Source organism: Hippopotamus amphibius, chromosome X, assembly GCF_030028045.1.
Source record: "Hippopotamus amphibius kiboko isolate mHipAmp2 chromosome X, mHipAmp2.hap2, whole genome shotgun sequence".
In the NCBI taxonomy this organism is placed as follows: domain Eukaryota; kingdom Metazoa; phylum Chordata; class Mammalia; order Artiodactyla; family Hippopotamidae; genus Hippopotamus; species Hippopotamus amphibius.
Genome location: NC_080203.1, coordinates 18174256 through 18192030, shown reverse-complemented (window position 1 = coordinate 18192030; position 17775 = coordinate 18174256). Strand labels below are relative to the sequence as shown.

Below are 17775 nucleotides of genomic sequence, written 5' to 3'. Positions count from 1 at the left end.
TCAGGGAGGCTGATTCAGGTCTCTGTCTTAGATCTCAAGACCGTGGGGAGCCCTTGACTGGCCAACATCATGTTGAGAGAATAATACCCACTAAATTATCTATTGGTGGGCTTTGGGAAGTGGATACCCTGCCTCTAATAGATTTTCACAGTCTTAGGGGCAACTTGGAGACATTTGGATCCTGTTCCAGACATTCTCATGTACATGGCTTCTAGCTGTGACCTGGACATGAGGATTCTTAAAGCTACATGATGTTTTATTTTATTTTTTTTTCTTTCATAACTGAGATTTTATTGGTTGTTTTGAGGATCAGTACACAGATATTTCAATTTGTACACAATTCTTAACATACGTACCAAAAATTAAAAAATCATGTAGTTGTGATTCTTTTCTGAAGTTATTCCAGTGACTTTCCAGCTTAAAATTTGGAGGCAAATTTTCCTTAACAGGATATCAAATACCAATATCTTCAAATATTGATATGCTGTTACATCTGAAGTCCCACTAATTCACAATTTAATATCATATACACTACACACTCCAATTGTCAATCATTCACAGCACATTAACAAAGTTACTAGAAGAACTGGACTACCACAACGAAAGATGTTACAGGGTGCACAAAATTCTGACCAGGAGAGCCAAGATCGAGTGAGTAATTTGCTTTAGGAAACAATTCTACCAAAAACAGAGGAGCAATTTAAAGTGTTCAAGACATTAAATGCACAACTGACTCCAAACTGCCATTTAGTATGCTTCGTATTATAGGATATAAAAGCTAACCCCCCATCTATGGAATGTTAAGCTGACACCCAAGACAATCAAAGCCCCCCATATTCAATATCCCACTATCTTTTGGTTGTACCAAAAAATAAACAACCAGCAAATGATTTCACCTCTTAAAAAAAAGCATTTACACTTAAAAAATGGGATGAGGTGTGATTCCCTCCTTATTTTTAAAAATGTTTCTAGAGCTACTAAAAAACTTGCATTTACAAAATAGTTGATAAAAATATTCCTCTGGATTGTACAAGAAGGGAGACAGGGACCACTGAGGACCAGGTGTGTGATATTAATCCAACTTGGCTTCTTTCTCTCCTGCTTCATCAGAGGCTGGGCTCTCCTCGTTTTTAGTTTCTCCGTTTTCTGCAGGTAAGTCTTCTTTAGTCTCTTGGTTAGCCACTTCGGCCTGTTTTCCCTTTGCTCCCCTTTTCCCTTTTGTTTGCACTTTTTTGTCTGAAGATTTATCCTTTCCCGCCGCCTTTTTTGGCTTCGTCTCCACTTTTGCGGGAGCCGGTTTAGCTGACAACCTCGCCGATCTCCTCTTGGGCTCCTCCTTTGCCGCCCCCTCGGCGGAGCTGACCTTCCTCTTGGGCATCGTGGCGGCGGGGTGGCCGCGTGCCGGGTGCCTGCGGGCCGCGGCGCGCCGAGAGCCTTCGCGGAGCTGGGCTGTCTGGCCGCTGCCGCTCCTCCCTACATGATGTTTTAGAAACAGATTTTTTTGGTGAGTGGTTCATTGCAGACAATCCAGATCCTCATTTAATATTATTAACATGACCATGTTTGCATGGTTCCTCCCGCCCTCCAAATACTAGTAGCAATGCAATCCAAACTCCTTGCATGGTGCTACAGCATCTGATCCTCCTCACCTAGCCATCCTCATCTCCAGATCACACTTAAAAAAGAGTCTCTCAGGACCGTGAGTGCTTTGCTATAAAGCCACAGTTGGCCCCAGCTTTCAAGCAGAGAGGAGCACAACTTGTATTCTGAGGCCCAAGTAGATGTGAAAATTTGGCTTTTCCACAATATTGATGGTATTGTTTAACATTGAACAGGATGCTTTTGCTTAGAGCAGACCACTGAACCCTCTGTGGAGCGGGTGTAGGGGTGAGGAGGTGGGGCTGTTGGGGTGTGGCTGGGTGGAGGGCTCCCAGAGGCAAAGGAAAAGAACTCAGGCCGTGAGGGGCAGGGCTCAACACCTGGGAGCCTGCCTTCATCCTCTGGGCAAGTTGCTGCGCCATCTTCCAAGACAGGCACCAGGCTCTCCCTGCAGAAGCCCACAGATGAGACCCTCTACCCTAAGAGGTGCAAAAAGGGATTAGACTGGAAGCAACTTCTGGGCTGGCCACCACGCTTCCACTCTCGCCTGTGGTGGGAGGAGCCACGAAGTCCAGCCCACCAGCCCACGGCATCTCAGTGGCCTCCACACAGCCCACTGCGGCCCCATTGGCTGAGGGTGGGCAACCTGAACAGGGAAGGTCTTCGGTAGCCGCCTTGGCCAAGTCTCCTATGAGGGCCTCTGACTAGAAGTTGGGCGGTGCAGAGGGGCAGGCACGGCCCCTGGGCAGGTGCTGTGATCACAGTGCTGCTGGGAGGCTTAGACAGAAGCAACCCTCATGCCCAGTTGCACGCAGAACCCAGGCCGTCCTGACGGCAGGACCATGCTCCGGTTTATTTCCAGGGCTCTTGCCTTCTGGAGGAGGGTGGACTCGTCGGAGGCTGAGAGGGCGCAGCATCTGAGGCTCCTGGAAGGTACTCAACTCATCCCTTCCCTCCCCGACGCGCCTGTACTTAGCAGTGCGTCTCACTCCTGGTTCTAGGCCGCAAGAGCCCAAAAGGGCACTGCGTATCCCAGGCGGCACCACCCTGTGGGAAGGGGCGTCCCCAGTCCCTGAACATGTCCCCCTAGTCTAAAGTGGAGAAGGTGTGGACAGAGAAGGCCCCTGGGGAACTGTGCTTCACCCTTGCATTTCCCGATGCCTTTGGAATTTATATTGTGCATGTGTTATGAGAATGTGCTGAAGATTCCTTTCCAGATACAGTGTATCACCCCAGTTTAAGGGTGAATCTTATTTTATTTCGCTAACGCCCGTGTATTTGATGCCGAGTGGATGGATGATGTATCTGTCCCCGTCAGAGGGCAGGAGCCGCCTTTAACTTGCTTGCCTTTGTGCCCTAAAAACCTGCCCCCAGGGTCTGGCACTGAGGGGATGACTCGGGGGACACTGAGAAGGCGTCGTTTTGTTGGTGGGAATCTGTTAAATGGAGAGGGTTTGCTGGGGAGGGTGGTGTCCCTGCTCTGGTTGCACTGATTCTCATGTGGGCCGAGTGCTTGTCTGTGCCAAGCGCTGGGCTCAGGGCCTGGGGGCATCCACGTCCTTTCATCCTCAAAAAACTCCCAGAGAGAAGTGGCGGTGTTGTCCATTTGACAGCGGGGTGTCAGGGAGGGAGACACAGGCTGGGACGAGCGGGCACAGGCCAGTCTCAGCAGGACCCGAGGCCCCACAGCGGTTCCCTGACCTCTGCGCTCCCGCCCGGGCGCTTCCACACAGGAGTCTGTGCCCTGTGCGCCGGCTCGGGGTGGCAGTTTGCCAGAGGCGGCTCTTGAGCAGCATTGTTCCTTCAGCAGGGCCCCCGGCTTCCAGGTGCCAGAATCTCCCTGCAGCTTCTCTGGCAGCGGAGTTCGAGGAATTTGAGCCCCGCAGAGGTGGCTGAATCTTAGCGAAGTTTGTGATGCGAGGCTGCTGCATAGCTGTTAGCTGACATCTCTCTCTGCAGCGTCCACTAATTACCCTCCCTTTTACCAGTGGAACGACACAGGAGAGTCTTTGACAAGTTTTCATGTGCTTGAGTGGAAGTTGCCTCTCTTGTATTCCTCTTTCTTCGGTGCTATGTTTTTGTCTTTTTATAATTTTATTTGTTTATCTATTGGCTGCGTTGTGTCTTCGTTGCTGCGCGGATGCTTTCTCTTGTTTCGGAGCTCGAGCTCTAGGTGCATGGGGTTCAGTAGTTGTGGCACAAGGGCTCAGTACTTGTGGCTCATGGGCTCAATAGTTGTGGCTCGTGGGCTCTAGAGCACAGGCTCAGTAGTTGTGGCATACAGGCTTAGCTGCTCTGCGGCACGTGGGATCTTCCCAGCCCAGTGATCAAACCCATGTCTCCTGCATGGGCAGGCGGATTCTTAAACACTGTGCCACCAGGGAAGTCCAGTGCTGTGTTTTAAAGTAATAAATTTGACCCATTTTTTTTTCAAATTTTCAGGATTTTCTTGGCTTCTGATTCCGTAATCTATTATAATCAAGTTTTTCCCCAGCCACCCCTTGTCAATTCAGCCAAGTCTTTGAACAAGCACCTAAGGCACAGTGGTTCATAGCGTGGGCTCTGCAGGCTGGCTCTCTAGGTTTAGATCCCAAATTATGGTTTTCTTGCTGTGTTTGTTCACAAAAAAATAAACCCAAGTGATTCAGATGCACATTTGGGCTAGATTTAAATCCCCAGATCTCTTTATGTGCTTTGTCTGGTGAGTTAAGAATTTCCAGATCTGCTGTTGATGCAGTTGTTGATTACAATGAAATTATATAACAATGGATGCTAAGACTGTCTAGATGCAGATACCATGACAGCAACAAACATACAAGCTCAAACCTGTGGGAGGCATTCACAATTCTAAGCAGTTGACATGTATGTGTCAGTTACTATTTATAACAACCTTTTTTCCACAGCTTTTTTTAAAATACATTTATTTATTTATTTATTTATTGGCTGCTTTGGGTCTTCATTGCTGCACATGGGCTTTCTCTAGTTGTGGCGAGCGGGGGCTACTCTTCATTGTGGTGCACGGGCTCCTCATTGCGATGTCTTCTCTTGTTGTGGAGCATGGGCTCTAGGTGAGGGCTTCAGTAGTTGCAGCACACAGGCTCAATAGTTGTGGCGCATGGGCTTAGGTGCTCCATGGCATGTGGAACCTCCCTGGAGCAGGGATCGAACCCATGTTCCCTGCATTGGCAGGCAGATTCTTAACCACTGCCCCACCTAGGAAGTCCTTTCCCCAGCTTTATTGAGATATAATTGGCATATAACATTGTGTGAGTTTAAGGTGTACAGTTTGATGATTTGATATATGTATATATTGTGAAATGTTTACACAATAAGGTTAGTTAATACTTCCATCACCTCACATAATTATCTTCTTTTTTATGGTAAGAACATTTAAGATCCACTCTTTTGGGCATTGTCATTGCCCTGGTTTTACAGATGAAAACAAATTCAGAGAGGTTAAGAAATGAACCCAGAGTTACAGAGATTTAGGTAAGGGGAAAAGCTGTGTGATTCAAAACCAGGCGGTCGAGCCCTAGACTCAGAGTTCTTCCCCTTAGAGCTCCACTGCCTTGGGCATGGAGCCGCTGTGCCAAACAAAGAAATAGAGGAACCAGCGTTTCAACTTAAGCCTTCTGCCTCCCGAATCCTTCACACTTCACCACTATGTTCTACTATCATTGCCATATGTACCTCAAATCTAGCCCAATTTATTTCTAGATTTAGTTCATTGTCTATTATATCTTCCTCTGGTAGGGCTTCTTTATAATGTGTGTTTGCTTCTAGATTAATTAATGAAACCTTTACTTTACTCATCTCTTAGGTGACACCAAGTTAAAAACTGTGCAGGGAGTCATGACAAAGCTCTGTAGTGACTGTGGCTTGATCGATGAGCTGATCTACTTCAGCAGTGATGTTGTGACTGGCAACGTGCTTCTGAAAGTTGGGCAAAAGGTTACTGAAGTTGTGGAGGAAGATGAAACATCTCATGAATTGAAAGCAATCAAAGTAAGATAAGTTTGGGGACCGTCATTATTCCTGGGGGGACTTCCAACCTTGCTCCTATTTTTTTAATCTCTCTGAGGTGACGTGGTATGTGGATGTAGGGTGGAATTTGAAGGCCAATTCACTGGATGATGTAGAACATTTGTTCTTTTCTTCGTAGTAGTGCTTTCTGTTTATAAAAATATAAATTTTGTATCTATTCTTCAGCATTTGAAACTGTTGTTTACAATGATAATTATTAGAGTCTATATTATCCCGAAACTTCCTTTTTTCACCTGTGTAAAATATTTTTGTTGAAATGTAATTGCTAGGTGAACAGACATGCATTTTAATCACTTTTTAAAAACAGCCTTATTAAGTCAAAAACAAATACCATATGATATCGCTTACGTGTGGAATCTAAAAAAAATGGTACAAATGAACTTACAAAATAGAAATAGAGTCACAGATGTAGAAAACAAACATGGTTACAAAGGGGGAAAGGGGGCGATAAATTGGGAGATTGGGATTGATATATACACACTGCTATATATAAAGTAGATAACTAATAGGGACCTACTGTATACTACAGAGAACTCTACTCAGTACTCTGTGATGACCTATATGGGAAAAGAATCTAAAAAAGAGTGGATATATGTATACGTATAACTGATTCACTTTGCTGTACACCTGAAACTAATGCAGCATTGTGAATCAACTATACTCCAATGAAAATTTTTTAAAGAAAGTAAAAGGTTTTATCAGAATGCAAAAACATACAAACAGCGTTATTGAGGTACAATTTACGTACCAAAAGATTCTCTGATTTTGAGGGTATAGTTCAATGACATTTTTAGTAAATTTACAGAGTTGTGCAACCATTTCCTCAGTACAGATATTCACCATGTTAATAGGTGTGATCGAATTATGCTTCAGCTTTATTGGACTAATTGACACTGTAGTCTCTGAATCTTAAATTCTCTCCTTACTGGGAATTCCCAGAAGCCAATTTTTGCACATATTTTTACCAATTGTCAGAACTTGCTTTGAATTTATTATTCTTGTATTTTACTCCCCTTTGATTGTGAATTCCTGGGGGCAGGAACAGTATGTCTTTTATCTTTGAATCTAATATGATCAGTGAGTTTAACTTGGTGCACAAATAATGTTTTCAGACATGTTTAAAAAATATATGACAGTACAACGCAAAGCATGAACACTCATTTGGACTTTAATTAAATATAATTTATTAATATCAGTTCATCAATTGAACAAATGTACCAATTGAACAAATGCAAGATGCTAGTAATAGGGGAAGCTAAGGGTAGAGGAGAGGAATATATGGGAACTTTCTGCTCAGTTTTCCTAAACTGCTCTAAAAAATAAAATAAAAAAGATATGAAGTTCAGGTATTATTTTCTCATCTCATGTCTATGGTATGTTTGTCAGGTGAAATATATTCACCGCTGTTTATTTTAGTTGTTTAAACCATTTCTCAAACAACAATGATTTAAGCATATGTTTCTGATTTTTAAACTTTTGTTATGTGTGGAGTAGCTGTTTCTTTCTGTCACAGGTGGATGCTTTCTGTGATAATTGCCATGATGATGGCCTTCCAGACCGCTGTACTAGAGTTTCACTTGGCTGTATTAACTCTTTGATGGAAGGTGTTAACTACATTCCTCACACAACTTACTTCTCTCTAGACGTTGTTTGTAAAGGTACAATTTACATTTTTAAAAATTTAAAATTAGGTTCTACCTAGTTTTTAATTTTATAGACTACATTTGAAAATGATTACAGGCATTATTTCTGGGGACGAATTTGGGGCATGCTTAATTGGTGAAAGGATTTTATACTATCATTACTTCTCCATTGTCCTTGGCTTCATTTGCAGGCTAATACTTGAGGTGGACTTTTGGAGTTGAAAATGATGTACAGCAAGGGACAGATGCATAATGTTTTTAAAAGCTCATGGTATCATTTGTTGCATTTTCATTTACTGGATGCAGTTACTAGTATTTGTGTAATTTTTCCATTCATATAGGCATTGCCTTTCTTCTAATCTAACTGAAAAAATAAGTATATAGAGATACTGTTTTTTTTAATTCAAAAGCTTTAAAATAAGGTTTGAATGTAGCCTTGTATTTTTCTGTTGACTTGCAAACTGGCCCTGTACATGGAGGACAAGGAGAGACCTAGAAAGAGGCAGGCCACTCCAGATGGGTAGTGAGCAGGTTTAATAAGCAAGGGAACTTAATATACAATGCTTTTCTTCAGTGTATAAAATAAGTAGATCTTTGTACCCACCTGCCAGAATTTTAACAGTTTATACAGAGGCCTTAACAGGGTTCAGTCACGTATACCACCCAGATGGTCTCAGCAATACCTTACTCTCTCAAGGGAAAGGTGGGTGGATCATGTGTTCCAAGCACAATGGAAGAGATAAGGAGCCTCCAATTGCCCAGGTCTAGTTTGTGGGTCAGCCAGTGGTCATGTCTTCTCAGTAACCTCCTCCAACACTTTCAGTGTATGTGTGTGTGTGTGTGTCCATTAATTATAAGGTATAACATTTTGTTATTTTATGCCTAAAGCAATAATTTATTAATGCTATTTGAGTTTAACTCAGCTCAAGATAGAGTGCTAGATATTGGCAAGACCAAGACAACTAAGACTTTATTAAACCCTGCTCGCAAAGAGCTCATAGTTTAATTGGGAGAGACAGACATTAAAAGAATGTGATTAAAAGAATGTAAAAAAAAGAAAGAAAGAAAATACATTACTGAGCAGAGGAGAGAGAATGATTGAGTGCTATGGAGAGAACTGGGGAAGGCTGCCTGGGTGAGGTGCTTTCCCAGCTGGACACTATACCCCTGCAATTCCCTGCCAGGCTGGATTTTGAAAGATGAATAGAAGTAAAAATATTGTACCTGTTTAAGCCCAATGAGAAGTCCCCAAAGATGAGTGTCTGGTGGCAGCTAGGATTTTAAGACCCATTTAGTCAGAAATGCCTAATTCTAGGAGAAAAGGCCTCTGTGATTGCTAAGCTCCAAAGGCAATATTTTGGTCCCTATAACCATGCCAGCAGGAAGTCACCACCAATGGTAGCCCTTGCCAGGAGAAATCTTCTCAGGATGGGAAACACTTGAAGATGTTTTTAATGCCAAAGAGATTAGTCAAAGCTGAAGAAGAGAGCAGGAAAGACTGATGGAACAAGGTCCCTGCTTGTAAAGAGAAGATGGGACCCAAAGCACAGGTGGAGGGCTTTACTGCTGCAAAATAAATTGAGTGAATTGAAGTAATAGACTGTCTAGGGTGAAAGAGAGAGTAGATGAAAAAGAAGACCCGAGCACTTAACCAGCCATACTCAGAATTGTCAGAATAGCTGCTGGTTTTTTTTTGGGGGGGGGGGATGGGCAGGGGGAGGTAGTATTTATTTATTTATTTATTTGGCTGTGCCCAGCCTTAGTTGCTGCATGCAGGATCTTCCTGTGTGCGGGATCTTCCTTGCTTCATGCAGGATCTTCGTTATATCATGTGGGATCTTTTAGTTGCAGCATGCGGGATCTTAGTGGCATGTGGGGTCTAGTTTCCCACATTGGGAGCACGGAGTCTTAACCACTTTAATCTGATTATAAAACCCAATGAAAATGGCAAAAACAATTATAATTTAAAACCTAATAGGAATCTAAAAGAAGGAAAAATTGTGTTAATTTTTCTTTGTTCCACATAACAGGGAATCCGTTTATATTCTTTCCTTGTTTATGTTCATTCAACAGATACTTGAGTGCCTCACTCTCTTCTAGGTACTACTTTCATAATACTTACATTCTAATGAGGTAGAACTCAGACAATACGCAAGTAAGCCTCCCCCACCCTCCCAAAAAGAGATACAGATTGTTTTCTGCTCTCTGGGACTTGAAGAAGCCATTGTGATAGTAAAACTGGGAGTAGAGTGAGGTGAGGTTTACTATAGATAGCAGATTAGGGAAAGCCTCTCTGAGGGGTGACACTTGAGCTGAGACCTGAAGGAGAAGAAGGAGCCAGCTGGGGAAAATATTTCAAAGGGAAGAAACGTTGGAAAAGCCCTGATGGAAAAATCTTGTCGTGTCCTCAGAACTGAAGGGAGGGCAGGATGGCTGGAGTGTAGTGAGTAGGTGTCCTATGACTTGAATGAGGAATGGATATGCAATGAGATTGTAAATGCCAGTAGGATTCAGATGTTATAGAATCTGGTACTGTGTTAAGTACAAGGTTTACCCTACCAGATTTAATCCTCTCAGGAACCTTCTGAGGTAACCTTGGTGTGTTCAGTTCTAACAGGATGGTATAGATGAAAAAAAACTGTAAGCGGGTTGAGGAGTGAGTGGGCAGTAAATATATGCACACGTGTGTGAGAGGAGTGTGTGAGAGTGAGAAACTGAGTGTGTGTATGTTCTTTTTTTGCCCAACATGAATGTGTTTATATGTCAGTGGGAGATGGTCTCATTGGTGCTTCTAGGTTTTAAAACCAATCCCATTTGGTTTTATCGGCCTCACAAGATGGTGGTGATCAGCCTTGTTTTGCAGACAAGATTTGAGGGTTTGGGTCCATGAATGTTGCTCATGGGAAATGGTTAACATCAGTGATGGGTCTCAGATTTTTTTTTTTTTTTTTTGGCCACACCTCGCAGCACATGGGATCTTAGTTCCCTGACCAGGGATTGAACCCACACCCCCTACAGTGGAAGGGCAGAGAGAGTCTTAAGAACTGGACCACGGGGGAATTCCCTCAGAAACAATAAATCTTAACGATTTTTGTGAAGGATGCTAAAATGGAATTGGGCATTCAGCTTAAGCGTTGGGGTGGGGACATCTACCAAGGGCACAATGTTGCTATTTCTTTTGTATTTTTCAGGTCATGCCTGAATACAGTCCTAGAACATCTTGTATATCCTTGTGTAACCAGTGTGACCTGAAGTAGAAGCCTGGGGTCACAAATAAGGTTATTTCTTCATTTTTCAGAATATACTGGCTTGAGTATCCACTTGAAAGATTAAAAAGAAGTTCCACATAGCCTTCTTATCCCTTTCTGGACTTTCCTTTACACCTTGAATTGCCCAATAGTCAGTCATCTTAGTCCAGAGGCAGCTTCCCTGTTTCAGCATGCCTCTGTAGTGACTAAAGGACCCTGTTCTTCAACTGCTGACATCCTTATGATGGGATTTGGCCAGTGGAAAGCAGAAGCAGGAGACGGGAGTGGGCAGGGAAATGTTGGAATATTTATTCCCCTAACTACTAATGAATAGTATTCCCCTAATGAATAATATTTATTCATTGTCAGGCTGCAGGGCCACACTCTACTACAGCTTTAGCTGTAGCGGGTGACCGTATCCTCTATTGTCCAAACTGAGTCATTTTTGAGACTAGAAGGGGGTGTTACAAGCGATCAAAGTTAAATCTGCTTTTGTAGTATTTATATATGACTAACTATGGTTTTATGTTTGGATCTTTAAAATAGAATTAGTCATAAATTTTTCAAAAGTAGAATTATTTCTAAAAAAAATCTTCTGTATACATTAATAGAAACTTTTGAATGTTTCATCAAATTGCAGTCCAGCAGCAAATTTGTAGGTTTTCTTAATTTCCTTCCATTCTGTTGGACAATAGAAATGTTTCCAATCCAAAATAAGAGCTACATTCAAAGATTCTTGCCACCTGCTGAAATGTTCCCAACTACAATTATCTGATTTCAAGCTTGTACACCATGTGAGCTCTGATGGTTCAATTTGTTCCCTTCCTCCATTTTTCTAGGGAAAAATTTCAACACTTCTCTCTTTGCAAACATTATATCAACAATTGTAATTCTCCAAAAGCTTTAAAACCTGAATTTTGGCACTGTGTTGAATTTTTTTAAATAAATTTATTTATTTATTGGCTGCGTTGGGTCTTCATTGCTGCACATGGGCTTTCTGCAGTTGCGGCGAGCGGGAACTACTCTTCATTGTGGTTCACGGGCTCCTCATGGTAGTGGCTTCTCTTGTTGCGGAGCATGGGCTCTAGGCACACAGGCTTCAGTAGTTGTGGCTCATGGGCTCTAGAGCACAGGCTCAGTATTTGTGGCACATGGGCTTAGTTGCTCCAAGGTATGTGAGATCTTCCTGGAGCAGGGATCGAACCCGTGTCCCCTGCATTGGCAGGTGGATTCTTAACCACTGTGCCACCTAGGAAGTCCCTGAATTTTTTGATTAAAGATTTTCAGCTGATTTTAAACAGACTGTAATTAAAATTGAAAATACTCATTTAAAAAAATCACTACCATGTTAAAACAGGCTGATTTACACAGCAGTCCTTCAGAGGCTCAAGTACACCTGAAATCTGATCAGTACAACAAAAAGAGAAAACTAGTGTGGAAAAAAAGAGAAAACTTACTGTGCTGAGTCATTTTCCTTTTGTATTCAGTATTAACTTTGCCCCAGAAGTTTTGTAGTTCAGTTATTTTGAAAATATAAATACACACACACATACCTTCTAAATTTTGATTAACTATGGTTTTGGTTTCAATTGGTTGAACATTATAAATGTTTGGATGTGGTTATGAATTATGCTTGCACCACAACTAATTCCAAGTACATTTCTGCTCCATCAGTTTTTTTTCAGTTTCTAACAACCTTAGGTTTACTATGATACTGTTTTCCAAATTTGTATTTGTATTAGCACTGCAAAAACAAATAATTTTATCCCCAGTGTAAACTGCATCTATAATGGCATTTATATTAGCATTAGATAGTTCACTTTTGCCAGAAAAAAAGTTTTCACAACTTTTGTCAATGCTCTTCAGCCAAAGACCAAGTTGGCTTGATGACTTGTTTCAGAGAGGGAGAACATACACCATGGGGACCCATGGCATGTCTCAGTAAGAGGGTATTAGAAAGAACCTATTATAGGATTTGAGGTTTAGTTAGCTGATTTGGGGGAGAGTCTAAGGAAGCAGGGGTTTAGCGCTAGGTTGGATGCTGTCAGAAAGCAGGGGCAGTTCTGTGACTGGGTATTTTGTGGGTGGTATAGTAGTCTTGTTTTTTTCTGTGCTTTGACAAAATTATTAAATGGCCTTGCTTTGTTTCATTCTGTCATGGACTCAGGGTAGTACCTGAAGCTGTATCCTGTGAGATTGTTTATGTACAACAGGAAAATAGAAGACTTGGCTGTGTGAGTCAAATCAGCTAGTTAAAATATTGAAGTGTAGCTATGAACAGTTTTGGACATCAGAAGCTGTTTTTTTTTCTTTATCACTTTGATTCCATGATTTAGAAGGAAGGACTCAAACCATTATTGGAATTTCCGTAACTCTTTTCCTCTTTAAAGCATCTGGCATCATTTAACTGTTTGTGAAGTTCTCCTAATGGAGCTAACATATTAGCTCCATAACATATTGTTTCAGTTTTCCAATGTGCCTAAGAGAAATTGGAATAAAACACTGTTGAAATTATGTTAGAGCAGTTAGTTGATAAAAGAAAAAAGTCATGTGTCATAGAATTATATGCAAACGAGCCTTTTTCAGTTTCCCATGTTAACTTCTTGTCCTTGGTCACTGTTTCTGTAAAAATTTACTACATCATAAATAAATGCTTAAGTAGATTTGGATCTCTGGCTTTCTTGTGGTTAGTGATATCACTGTGGCCCCCATGGTAGAGAGTAAATGTTGGCAGACTAAATGTTGTTTTAGTCTACTCAGGCTGCCATAATCAAATACCATACACTGGGCGGCTTAAACAACATATATTTATTTTCTCATAGTTCTAGATGTCCAAGATCGAGGTTTCAGCCAATTTGCTTTCTGGGTGAGAGCTCTCTTCCCCACCAAGTCCTCACATGACCTTTCCTTGGTGTGTGTACAGGTCAAGAGAGGGACAGAGACAGAGAGACAGAGAAAGAGAGAGGGAGAGGGAGAGAGAGAGAGAGAGAACAAACTCTTGTGTCTCTTCTACAAAGAACATTAATCCAGTCAGATTAGGGCCCCATCCTTATGACCTCATTTAACCTTAATTGCTTCCTTAGAGTCCCCATCTCCAAATATAGCCACACTGGAGATCAGGGCTTTAACATATGAATTTTGAGGGGACACAAACGTTCAGTCCATAACACAGATGAATTGACGAGATGTGTGTTCATTGACCTTCTTTGAAAATCAATTCATTTTTCATTTTTCCTAAACATGCATTCATTTTTTATCTCATTGCTGCCAAAAGGGTTTATTGAAAACTGAAAAAAGGGTTACAAAATTATTAAATAAGTAGTTATAGATTTATACTATAGCAAGAGCATTAGGACTAATCTCTGCACTTGATAAAGGACACCTGGGCTGATTTTTCCCACAAATGTTTCATGTAAACCTGACCTAGAGTTTTTTACATTTCTCAGTGATCCTGCCAACTTAATGGCCTTGCAGAATCTTGCCATTTTTAGGCCATGGAATGTGCCACAGCATGACTGGTTGGAGTTAACTATCCCCAGTCACTCACCATTAAGGACACTTTGTTTTATTATCAAGTGCCCTCCATGTGGTATATAATGAAATCAGACATACATACTCTTTTGTTTAATACTTTTTTTTACTCAGAAGGATATTTTTAGATTCATCTACATTGTTGCACGTGTCTGTAGTTCATTTTGTATATCACAGTTTCTCCATTTTCCTGTTGAATGTCATGTTGGCTCTTATCAGCTTTTGGCTATTATGAATAAAGCTGTTAAAAAATTCTTATACAAGCCTTTTTGTGAACCTATGATTTTGTTTGTCAAGGCTAAATTCTTAGGACTAGGCCTGAAGCTGCTGAATCACAGTTTAAGGAAAAACATAAATCTAGGGAGCTATGGGTTGAAAAATTAGGTAAAGTGTTCAGGGCAGGTTTTACTGAGGAAGTAAAGTTTCAGTAAAGACCTGAAAGAGGAGAATAAGGAAGTGAGCCACATAGGGATTTATAGGTCATTGTAAGGATTTGGCCTTTTGGGGGGCTTTGAACAATGATATTGAGGTGAGTTGTGTTTTAAGATGTTCACTCTGGCTGTCATGCTGAGAACAGGGTATACGGGACAAAGGTGAAATTGAGAAGAAAAGTTAGGAATATGTTGCAATAGTCCTGATGAGAGATGATGGAGACTTGGCTAAGATGAGTAGAAGGGGAGGCTGTAAGGATTGATTTGATTCTAGAAATGTTTTGAAGGTAGAAGTGAAAGTATCGGCTGATGGATTGCAATTTAGTGTGAACGGAAGTGGAGTCAAGAGTTACTCCTAAGTGTTTTGTTGGAACAATAGTAAGGGTAGAGTTTCCATTTTTGAGATGTGGAAAGCAAAATTGGGTACACAAGAAGACTAGCAAGATCTCAGCTTTAAACGTGATAGTTTGAGTAAACACTTGAATATATGAATCTGTAGTTGGTTAGAGCTCCAGTTATACACATTTTGGAATTATCAGCCTATGGATATTATATAAGGCCACACAAAGGAAATGTGGAGAGAGAGGGAGAGAGGAAGGGAGGAAAGGAGAGAGAGAGAGAGTGAGAGAGGTCTCTCATGTGGTCTTGGGTCATTCTAGTTGTAATGGAACCAAGGAGAACAAGGAAAGGGCTATGAAGGAACTAGGGAATGCTGGATCATAGGGTACAGAAATGTCTAACTTCAGTAGATATTGCCAACTTTCTGAAGTGGTTGTACCAAGCTTCACTTTCAGTAGCAGCATTTGAGAATTCCATTTGCTTCAAATCCTACATGATACCTTTGTATCCTGTGGCTTGCTTTTAACTTGTTGTAGAAATTTGTAAATATTTGTTTATAACTGAAAAATATAAAATATATAGAGTTCATCATAGGTCCAAAACACCTGAGAAAGTTGGTAATGTCTGTAGCAATATGTCCTACTGCTACTGCTCCCACTAATAGCAGTCAACATTTATTTGGTGCCGGTTCTGTGCCAACTATTGTTATATGAGTTTTATATGTATTGATTAATTGTTTCTTCAATTCTATGCAGTAAGTACTACTATTATGCTTCTCATTTTATAGATGAAGAAATCAAGGCACAGAGAGTTAAGTAAATTGAGTAAGGGGCAGTATTAAGGTGTTTTTTTTAACTTTTTATTTTTTTTATTTTTAACAATAAACTGCATGTATTTAGAGTGTACAATTAGGTATCCCAATCTCCTAATTCATTCCCCCCCACCAACACTCCCCGCTTTCCCCACTTGGTGTCCATATGTTTGTTCTCTACATCTGTGTCTCTATTTCTGCCTTGCAAACCGGTTGATCTGTACCATTTTTCTGTAGTCCACATATATGTGTTAATATACAATATTTGTTTTTCTCTTTCTGACTCACTTCACTCTGTATGACAGTCTCTAGGTCCATCCATGTCTAAAAATGTCCCAGTTTCATTGCTTTTAACAGCTGAGTAATATTCCATTGTATATATGTACCACATCTTCTTTATCCATTCATCTGTTGATGGACATTTAGGTTGCTTCCATGTCCTGGCTATTGTAAATAGTGCCGCAATGAACATTGGAGTGCATGTGTCTTTTTGAATGATGGTGTTCTCTGGGTATATGCCCAGTAGTGGGATTGCTGGGTCATATGGTAGTTCCATTTTTAGTTGTGCAAGGAACCTCCATACTGTTTTCCATAGTGGCTGTATCAATTTACATTCCCACAAGCAATGCAAGAGCGTTCCTTTTTCTCCACACCCTCTCCAGCATTTACTGTTTGTAGATTTTCTGATGATGCCCATTCTAACCAGTGTGAGGTGCTACCTCATTGTAGTTTTGATTTGCATTTCTCTAATAATTAGTGATGTTGAGCAGCTTTTCATGTGCCTCTTGGCCATCCACATGTCTTCTTTGGAGAAATGCCTATTTAGGTCTTCTGCCCATTTTTGGATTGGGTTGTTTTTTTTGATATTGAGCTGGATACACTGTTTATATGTTTTGGAGATTAGTCCTTTGTCTATTGCTTCATTTGCAAATATTTTTCCCATTCTGAGGGTTGTCTTTTCGTCTTCCTCATAGTTTCCTTTGCTGTGCAGAAGCTCTGAAGTTTCATTAGGTCCCACTTATTTATTTTTGTTTTTATTTCCATTATTCTAGGGGGTGGATCAGAAAAGATCTTGCTGTTATTTACGTCGAAGAGTGTTCTTCCTATGTTTTCCTCTAGGAGTTATATAGTGTCTGGCCTTACATTTAGGTCTTTGATCCATGTTCAGTTTATTTTTGTGTATGGTGTTAGGAAGTGTTCTAATTTCATTCTTTTCCATGTAGCTGTCCAGTTTTCCCAGCACCACTTATTGAAGAGGCTGCCTTTTCTCCATTGTATATCCTTGCCTCCTTTGTCATAGATTAGTTGACCATAGTTTATCTCTGGGCTTTCTATCCTGTTCCATTGATCTATATTTCTGTTTTTGTGCCAGTACCATACTGTCTTGATCACTGTAGCCTTGTAGTATAGCCTGAAGTCAGGAAGGCTGATTCCACCAGCTCCGTCTTTCCTTCTCAAGATTGCTTTGGCTGTTTGGGGACTTTTGCGTTTCCATACAAATCGTAAAATTTCTTGTTCTAGTTCTGTGAAAAATGCCATTGGTAACTTGATCGGGATTGCATTGAATCTGTAAATTGCTTTCGGTAATATAGTCATTTTCACAATGTTGATTCTTCCAATCCAAGAACATGGTCTGTCCCGCCATCTGTTTGTGTCTTCTTTGATTTCTTTCATGAGTGTCTTATAGTTTTCTGAGTACAGGTCTTTTACCTCCTTGGTTAGGTTTATTCCTAGGTATTTTATTCTTTTTGTTGCAATGGTGAATGGGATTGTTTCCTTAATTTCTCTTTCTGATCTTTCATTGTTGGTGTATAGAAATGCAAGAGATTTCTGTGTATTAATTTAGTATCTTGCAACTTTACCAAATTCATTGATTAGCTCGAGTAGTTTTCTGGTGGCATCTTTAGGATTTTCTATGTATACTATCATGTCATCTGCAAACAGTGACAGTTTTACTTCTTCTTTTCCAATTTGGATTCCTTTTCTTTCTTTTTCTTCTCTGATGGCTGTGGCAAGGACTTCCAAAACTATGTTGAATAGTAATGGCGAGAGTGGACATCCTCATCTTGTTCCTGATCTTAGAGGGAATGCTTCCAGTTTTTCACCATTGAGAATGATGTTTGCTGTGG

At 40.9% G+C, this 17775-nt stretch overlaps 2 protein-coding genes across 2 annotated transcripts in view; one reads left to right on the top strand and one right to left on the bottom strand.

The window, feature by feature from the left end:
• Positions 1-942: 942 nt before the first annotated feature.
• LOC130841889 (non-histone chromosomal protein HMG-14-like) lies at positions 943-1469 on the bottom strand. The gene has a single exon (XM_057718497.1). It carries the CDS (start codon positions 1376-1378, stop codon positions 1073-1075), a length of 306 nt encoding a protein of 101 aa, XP_057574480.1. The 5' UTR covers positions 1379-1469; the 3' UTR covers positions 943-1072.
• A 927-nt stretch (positions 1470-2396) lies between these two features.
• The window catches only part of LOC130841381 (sorting nexin-18-like), a 28310-nt gene continuing 12931 nt past the window's right edge, over positions 2397-17775 (top strand). The window contains 1 exon segment of the mRNA XM_057717563.1: positions 2397-2532. Coding sequence (XP_057573546.1) covers positions 2397-2532 — 136 coding nt within the window.

Coding starts and splice junctions, on each gene's coding strand:
- LOC130841889 (XM_057718497.1), bottom strand. CDS start 1,378: ATGCCCAAGAGGAAGGTCAGCTCCGCCGAGGGGGCGGCAAAGGAGGAG.